General features: G+C 45.5%; 1 protein-coding gene across 1 annotated transcript in view; it reads left to right on the top strand.

Annotated features, from left to right (window-relative positions):
- Positions 1-1,587: 1,587 nt before the first annotated feature.
- The window catches only part of LOC123169421 (cilia- and flagella-associated protein 251-like), a 7,998-nt gene continuing 820 nt past the window's right edge, over positions 1,588-8,765 (top strand). The window contains exons 1-2 of the mRNA XM_044587595.1: positions 1,588-1,947; positions 8,257-8,763. Of these exons, the coding sequence (XP_044443530.1) occupies positions 1,588-1,947; positions 8,257-8,763 (867 nt within the window). The remainder of the gene's footprint in view (positions 1,948-8,256; positions 8,764-8,765) is intronic.

Here is an 8,765-nt window from a genome sequence, read left to right as displayed (position 1 = left end):
ATCGAGCTGAACGTGTGCCAAGAACTCGGAGGTGCCGGAGTAACGGTGCTTGGATCGGTTGGACCGTGAAGACGTACGACTACATCAACCACGTTGTGCTAACGCTTCCGTTGTCGATCTACAAGGGTACGTAGATCACACTCTCCCCTCTCGTTGCTATGCATCACCATGATCTTGCGTGTGCGTAGGAAATTTTTTGAAATTACTACGTTCCCCAACAGTTCCAACAGGGAACAAATTTCAATCTTCACCTGCAACTAACAACGCTATAAGAGGGGTTGAGCAAAGCGGTAACATAGCCAAACAACGGTTTGCTAGGACAAGGTGGGTTAGAGGTTTGACATGGCAATTTGGGAGGCATGATAAGCAAGTGGTAGGCATCGCAGCATAGGCATAGCAAAAGAGCGAGCATCTGGCAAAGCAAAGATAGTAGTGATTTCGAGGGTATGATCATCTTGCCTGAAATCCCGCAAGGAAGAAGAACGAGTCCATGAAGAAGACAAATGGACGTAGACGAACGGGTCCTCACAAACGCGACGTTAACGGAACCAACCCGAAGAAGCAACACCAGAAAGAAGCACACAACATAGTAAACAACCAACACATAAGCATGGCACGATGCGCAAACAAGTATGATGCATGTCCGGTTTAAAGAGGGCATGGCATGGCAAAGTGCAACAACCAAAACTACAAATTAAGTGGAGCTCAATATGCAACGGGTTGCATATTGACAGAATACCACATCCATTATTCAGTTCTCTCTCGGTTATGTACCCAACAAGATTAAATGTTGCTAGCATGGCAAGAGATGAAGCATGATGAAACCATCTAATCTAGGCAAGTTTAAATGAGGTCGGAACAACAAAACGACAAGTCCGGAAACTCCTCATATGCATAGATTAGGTTTGGTACTTTTCTGCCATAAACACAATTTTAAAGTTGTTAAACATGCAAAGTAAGGTCACCACGATAAACTAGGCATTTTTCCACCCCATTTACATATAAAGTTTATTAAATTTGGAGCTACGGTTAATTAGTTATGAAAGAAAACATTTTAGCATGGCATAGGGGCAAATTAAAGCAAACAACAATTTAGACATTTTAAACATGATTGAAAATGGCATATTATTAATCTACACAAAATTCTAAGCAAGTTTCATATATTAAGGTTTTTAATATGATGCACCGTTTGGGAGATAAAATATGCATGAACAACATGGGGGTTTCTGTAAAACAGTTAGTCTCTGGAAAAATTAGCTAAATCCGCCCAAGGGAAAAAACATGATACGGGCCGCATCTGAGCAAGAAGCCCAACAAAGGAAAGAAAAAGAAAAAAAGGGGGCGCTGGGGTGGCCTCACCCAGTGGGCTGAGGCCCAGTCAGGTGGTGGAGGATGCAGGCCGCTGGGCTGCAGCTGGAGAGGCGAGCTGGACCTTGGAGGCGCAGTCGACGCACACAGCTGGGCCGGGCGCTCCTCTCGCTCGAACTGGATAGCGAGGAGGAACTGAAGCGGGCGTGTTCATCTGCTTGACAGAAGCAGAGCAGCAGCGGCGCTGGATGGGAAGGCAGCAGATGGGTTCGGACGGCCATGGCGGACTCCAACGACTTGGTGGGGCGGCGGATCGACGCGGACGAGTGGACTCCGGTGAGACGCCAGATCCAGGCAGCTGCGAGAGAGCTCCTGGGGCTGTCCATGGTGGCCTGCGAGACTAGTTCAGAGAGAGAGAGATGTGAGAGGAGGGAGCCGCAGGGAGAGATGGAGGGAAGGAGAGCAGCGGCAGGCTCATCTGCTGAGTGCGCCGGCGATGTGGATGGCCGGACGGAGGCGGGGACGCAGGGCTCCGGGCAGGCGAAGCCCTCCCACTCGAGGGGCTATGGTGGCTGCCGCAGGTCGAGGAGGGCCAATGGGAGCTCCTTGCTCGGGCGTCGGGTGAGCACGGGGATGGAGGTGAGGGGGCCGGCCTGGAGCTGCTTCTGCGGTGGCGCTCGACGGGGGTGGAGGGGCGGTTGCGCTCCGGTGGTTTGGACGCCGGTGACGTGACGACGGGTGAGGACGAGGCAGGGCTCGGGCAGGAGAAGGAGCGCTCGGGCGCTGATGCTGGAGATCAAGCTCGCTCGATCTGGAAGCCATGGGGAGGAGCTGCGGGAATGGGTGGATCGAGGGAGAGGAGGCTCGTGATTGGAGCGATGGGGAAAGCGAGGAGAAGGCAGGTGGCTTGGCTGCGCTGGGATCCGAGGAAGATTTTTGGAGCGGCGGCGCATGATGGGATGGATGGGACAAGGTGCCTAGAAACTAGGGTTGCCCACAATATATAGCAAGCCGGATAGGTTTAGGGGGTATAAGGTCCCTCCGATCATAATCAGACGGACGGGAAAATAGCTTAGGTAGCCCAAATAAGAAAATGGAGATATTTTGTAGATGTTTGGGGATGATCCGGATCCAATGGTGACGACGGTCTGGGTCGGGTTCGGGACAACTTCGGACACGCGCGAGGAGTCGATGCATTGTGCAGAGAGGGTTAGTGTGGGTCTGGCGGATTGTGAAGAGCGGGTTGGTCTGAGAGAAGAGGGGAGAGATGCAGCCCGGCACGGTTTCCGGAGACCGAAAACGTCCGACGTTAGACCAGCTACTATTGCCGCTATATTTATCCGTTGGGACGTCAAACGGACTCTGAATGCGATGAAACTTGGCAGGCAGTCTACTTACAACAAAACAACACCGCATGCCAACTTTCAACCCATTCCGAGAACATTTTCTGGCCACTTATAAAATAATACTTCGGACGTGCCGCGGGCACGTGCAAGTGTGTCTGGACTCAAAATGGACAACGGACGGAACTGGGGAACCCAAACGGATGCAAGTTTTGAAAACATGATGATGCAATGCACATGATGACATGACAAGATGCAACACGCAAGCGAATGACATGGCAACGACGGCGAATAACTGGGGGACACCTGGCACAACGGTCTCGGGGTGTCACAAAGGTGAACAAAGGTATATGTGATATATATGTTATTGATGTGTACCTTACTAGAGCTTGCAGTAGCACCTGGGTATTTGATACTGGTTCTGTTGCTATTATTTGCAACTCGAAACAGGGACTATGGTTTAAGCGAACACTGGCGAAGGACGAGGTGACGATGCGCGTGGGAAATGGTTCCAAAGTCGATGTGATCGCGATCGGCACGCTACCTCTACATCTATCATCGCGATTAGTATTAGACCTAAATATTTGTTATTTGGTGCCAGCATTGAGCATGAACATTATATCTGGATCTTGTTTGATGCGAGACGGTTATTCATTTAAATCAGAGAATAATGGTTGTTCTATTTATATGAGCAATATCTTTTATGGTCATGCACCCTTGAAGAGTGGTCTATTTTTGATGAATCTCGATAGTAGTAATACACATATTCATAATGTTGAAGCCAAAAGATGCATAGTTGATAATGATAGTGCAACTTATTTGTGGCACTGCCATTTAGGTCATATCGGTGTAAAGCGCATGAAGAAACTCCATACTGATGGACTTTTGGAACCACTTGATTATGAATCACTTGGTACTTGCGAACCGTGGCTCATGGGCAAGATGACTAAAACGCCGTTCTCCAGTACTATGGAGAGAGCAACAAATTTGTTGGAAATCATACATACAGATGTATGTGGTCCAATGAATGTTGAAGCGCGTGGCGGATATCGTTATTTTCTCACCTTCACAGATGATTTAAGCAGATATGGGTATATCTACTTAATGAAACATAAGTCTGAAACATTTGAAAAGTTCAAAGAATTTCAGAGTGAAGTTGAAAATCATCGTAACAAGAAAATAAAGTTTCTACGATCTGATCATGGAGGAGAATATTTGAGTTACGAGTTTGGTTTACATTTGAAACAATGCAGAATAGTTTCGCAACTCACGCCACCCGGAACACCACAGCGTAATGGTGTGTCCGAACGTCGTAATCGTACTTTACTTGATATGGTGCGATCTATAATGTCTCTTATAGATTTACCGCTATCATTTTGGGGTTATGCTTTAGAGACGACCACATTCATGTTAAATAGGGCACCATCAAAATCCGTTGAGACAACACCTTATGAACTATGGTTTGGCAAGAAACCTAAGTTGTCGTTTCTGAAAGTTTGGGGATGCGATGCTTATGTGAAAAAGCTTCAACCTGATAAGCTCGAACCCAAATCGGAGAAATGTGTCTTCATAGGATACCCGAAGGAGACTGTTGGGTACACCTTCTATCACAGATCCGAAGGCAAGACATTTGTTGCTAAGAATGGATCCTTTCTAGAGAAGGAGTTTCTCTCGAAAGAAGTGAGTGGGAGGAAAGTAGAACTTGATGAGGTAACTGTACCTGCTCCCTTATTGGAAAGTAGTACATCACAGAAACCGGTTTCTGTGACACCTACACCAATTAGTGAGGAAGCTAATGATGATGATCATGAAACTTCAGAACAAGTTACTACTGAACTTCGTAGATCAACTAGAGTAAGATCCGCACCAGAATGGTACAGTAATCCTGTTCTGGAAGTCATGCTACTAGATCATGATGAACCTACGAACTATGAAGAAGTGATGGTGAGCCCAGATTCCGCAAAATGGCTTGAAGCCATGAAATCTGAGAAGGGATCCATGTATGAGAACAAAGTGTGGACTTTGGTTGACTTGCCCAATGATCGGCAAGAAATTGAGAATAAATGGATCTTCAAGAAGAAGACTAATGCTGACGGTAATGTTACTGTCTACAAAGCTCGACTTGTCGCAAAAGGTTTTCGACAAGTTCAAGGGATTCACTATGATGAGACCTTCTCACTCGTAGCGATGCTTAAGTCTGTCCGAATCATGTTAGCAATTGCCGCATTTTATGATTATGAAATTTGGCAGATGGATGTCAAAACTGCATTCCTGAATGGATTTCTGGAAAAAGAGTTGTATATGATGCAGCCGGAAGGTTTTGTCGATCCAAAGGGAGCTAACAAAGTGTGCAAGCTCCAGCGATCCATTTATGGACTGGTGCAAGCATCTCGGAGTTGGAATAAACGCTTTGATAGTGTGATCAAAGCATTTGGTTTTATACAGACTTTTGGAGAAGCCTGTATTTACAAGTGAGTGGGAGCTCTGTAGCATTTCTGATATTATATGTGGATGACATATTACTAATCGGAAATGATGTAGAATTTCTGGATAGCATAAAGGGATACTTGAATAAGAGTTTTTCAATGAAAGATCTCGGTGAAGCTGCTTACATATTAGGCATTAAGATCTATAGAGATAGATCAAGACGCTTAATTGGTCTTTCACAAAGCACATACCTTGACAAAGTTTTGAAGAATTTCAAAATGGATCAAGCAAAGAAAGGATTCTTGCCTGTGTTACAAGGTGTGAAGTTGAGTAAGACTCAATGCCCGACCACTGCAGAAGATAGAGAGAAAATGAAATATGTTCCCTATGCTTCAGCCATAGGCTCTATCATGTATGCAATGTTGTGTACCAGACCTGATGTGTGCCTTGCTATAAGTCTAGCAGGGAGGTACCAAAGTAATCCAGGAGTGGATCACTGGATAGCGGTCAAGAACATCCTGAAATACCTGAAAAGGACTAAGGATATGTTTATCGTATATGGAGGTTACAAAGAGCTCATCGTAAATGGTTACGTTGATGCAAGCTTTGACACTGATCCAGACGATTCTAAATCGCAAACCGGATACATATTAACATTAAACGGTGGAGCTGTCTGTTGGTGCAGTTTAAACAAAGCGTCGTGGCGGGATCTACATGTGAAGCAGAGTACATAGCTGCTTCAGAAGCAGCAAACGAAGGGGTCTGGATGAAGGAGTTCATATCCGATCTAGGTGTCATACCTAGTGCATCGGGTCCAATGAAAATCTTTTGTGACAATACTGGTGCAATTGCCTTGGCAAAGGAATCCACATTTCACAAGAGAACCAAGCACATCAAGAGACGCTTCAATTCCATTCGGGATCTAGTCCAGGTGGGAGACATAGAGATTTGCAAGATACATACGGATTTGAATGTAGCAGACCCATTGACTAAGCCTCTTCCACGAGCAAAACATGATCAGCACCAAGGCTCCATGGGTGTTAGAATCATTACTGTGTAATCTAGATTATTGACTCTAGTGCAAGTGGGAGACTAGAGGAAATATGCCCTAGAGGCAATAATAAAGTTATTATTTATTTCCTTATATCATGATAAATGTTTATTATTCATGCTAGAATTGTATTAACCGGAAACATAATACTTGTGTGAATGCATAAACAAACAAAGTGTCACTAGTATGCCTCTACTTGACTAGGTCGTTAATCGAAGATGGTTATGTTTCCTAACCATAGACATGAGTTTTCATTTGATTAACGAGATCACATCATTAGGAGAATGATGTGATTGACATGACCCATTCCATTAGCTTAGCACCCGATCGTTTAGTATGTTGCTATTGCTTTCTTCATGACTTATACATGTTCCTATGACTATGAGATTATGCAACTCCCGTTTACCGGAGGAACACTTTGTGTGCTACCAAACGTCACAACGCAACTGGGTGATTATAAAGGTACTCTACAAGTGTCTCCAAAGGTACATGTTGGGTTGGCGTATTTCGAGATTAGGATTCATCACTCCGACTGTCGGAGAGGTATCTCCAGGCCCTCTCGGTAATGCACATCACTTAAGCCTTGCAAGCAATGCAACTAATAAGTTAGTTGCAAGATGATGTATTATAGAATGAGTAAAGAGACTTGCCGGTAATGATATTGAACTAGGTATTGAGATACCGACGATCGAATCTCGGGAAAGTAACATACCGATGACAAAGGTAACAAACGTATGTTGTTATGCGGTCTGACCGATAAAGATCTTCGTAGAATATGTAGGAGCCAATATGAGAATCCATGTTCCGCTATTGGTTATTGACCGGAGATGTGTCTCGGTCATGTCTACATTGTTCTCGAACCCGTAGGGTCCGCACCCTTAATGTTATGATGACAGTTTCATTATGAGTTTATATATTTTGATGTACCGAAGGTTGTTCGGAGTCCCGGATGTGATCACGGACTTGACGAGGAGTCTCGAAATGGTCGAGACATAAAGATCGATATATAGGACGACTATATTTGGATACCGGAAAGGTTCCAGGTGAGATTGGGACAATACCGGATCATCGGGAGGTTATCGGAACCCCCCGGGAGGTATATGGGCCTTATTGGGCCTTAGTGGAAAGGAGGGGAAAGGAGCAAGGGAGGGGGCGCCCCCCCAAGCCCAATTCGAATTGGGAAGGGGGCCGGTCCCCCTTTCCTTCCTCCCTCCTTCCTCTTCCTTCCCTCTCCTACTCCTAATAGGAAAAAGGGGAGTCCTACTCCCTGTGGGAGTGGACTCCCCCCTAGGACGCGCCACCCTCCTTGGCCGACCCCCTCCTCCACTCCTTTATATACGGGGGCAGGGGGGCACCCCATAGACACAATAGTTGATCATTGATCTCTTAGCCGTGTGCGGTGCCCCCCTCCACCATAGTCCCCGATAATATTGTAGTGGTGCTTAGGTGAAGCCCTGCTACGGTAAAACATCAAGATCGTCACCACGCCGGCGTGCTGACGGAACTCATCCCCGACACTTTGCTGGATCGGAGTCCGGGGATCGTCATCGAGCTAAACGTGTGCTAGAACTCGGAGGTGTCGTAGTTTCGGTGCTTGATCGGTCGGGCCGTGAAGACGTACGACTACATCAACCGTGTTGTGCTAACGCTTCCGCTTCCGATCTACGAGGGTACGTAGACAACACTCTCCTCTCTCGTTGCTATGCATCACCATGATCTTGCGTGTGCGTAGGAATTTTTTTTGAAATTACTACGTTCCCCAACATAAGGGGCCCTAAAAACAAGTAATGGTGAAACCTCCTGTTAGGAAAGATGAAAGATATTTACAAGTTCAATGACCGAGACAATGCACTTGTAGAAACCCATGCCATGTGAGTGTTCACTAAAGCCTTGAGTAGTAATAGATACCGTGCAAACAAGCTATTGGACGACGGATATGATTTAAAGGATATCAAAAAGCTATATCCTAGTACTACCTATGAGGAATGGAAGGAGTTCCTTGATTACCGAGACTCAGATGCACACAAACAAGACAAACAGAAGTTTGCGAAGCTCCGAAGCCAAATGGCAGGGAACCACAATCTAGGCACCTGTGGTTATGAAGGGAAGTAGCCAATCTGGGATAAGCTTTGCCCCCGCCCTTACCTGTCTCTCTCTCTCTGGCGCCCCCGATGCCCCATCGCCCCCGAAGAAGAAGAAGAAGAAGAAGAAGAAGAAGAAGAAGAAGAAGAAGAAGAAGAAGAAGAAGAAGAAGAAGAAGAAGAAGAAGAAGAAGAAGAAGAAGAAGAAGAAGAAGAAGAAGAAGAAGAAGAAGAAGAAGAAGAAGAAGAAGAAGAAGAAGAAGAAGAAGAAGAAGAAGAAGAAGAAGAAGAAGAAGAAGAAGAGGAGGAGGAGGAGGAGGAGGAGGAGGAGGAAGAAGAAGAAGAAGAAGAAGAAGAAGAAGAAGAAGAAGAAGAAGAAGAAGAAGAAGAAGAAGAAGAAGAAGAAGAAGAAGAAGAAGAAGAAGAAGAAGAAGAAGAAGAAGAAGAAGAAGAAGAAGAAGAAGAAGAAGAAGAAGAAGAAGAAGAAGAAGAAGAAGAAGAAGAAGAAGAAGAAGAAGATGATGATGATGATGATGATGATGATGAAGAAGAAGA

The sequence above is a fragment of the Triticum aestivum genome, chromosome 1A (genome assembly GCF_018294505.1).
Source record: "Triticum aestivum cultivar Chinese Spring chromosome 1A, IWGSC CS RefSeq v2.1, whole genome shotgun sequence".
In the NCBI taxonomy this organism is placed as follows: domain Eukaryota; kingdom Viridiplantae; phylum Streptophyta; class Magnoliopsida; order Poales; family Poaceae; genus Triticum; species Triticum aestivum.
The sequence above is the reverse complement of the archived record's forward strand: the minus strand, read 5'-3'. Positions and strand labels throughout refer to the sequence as shown.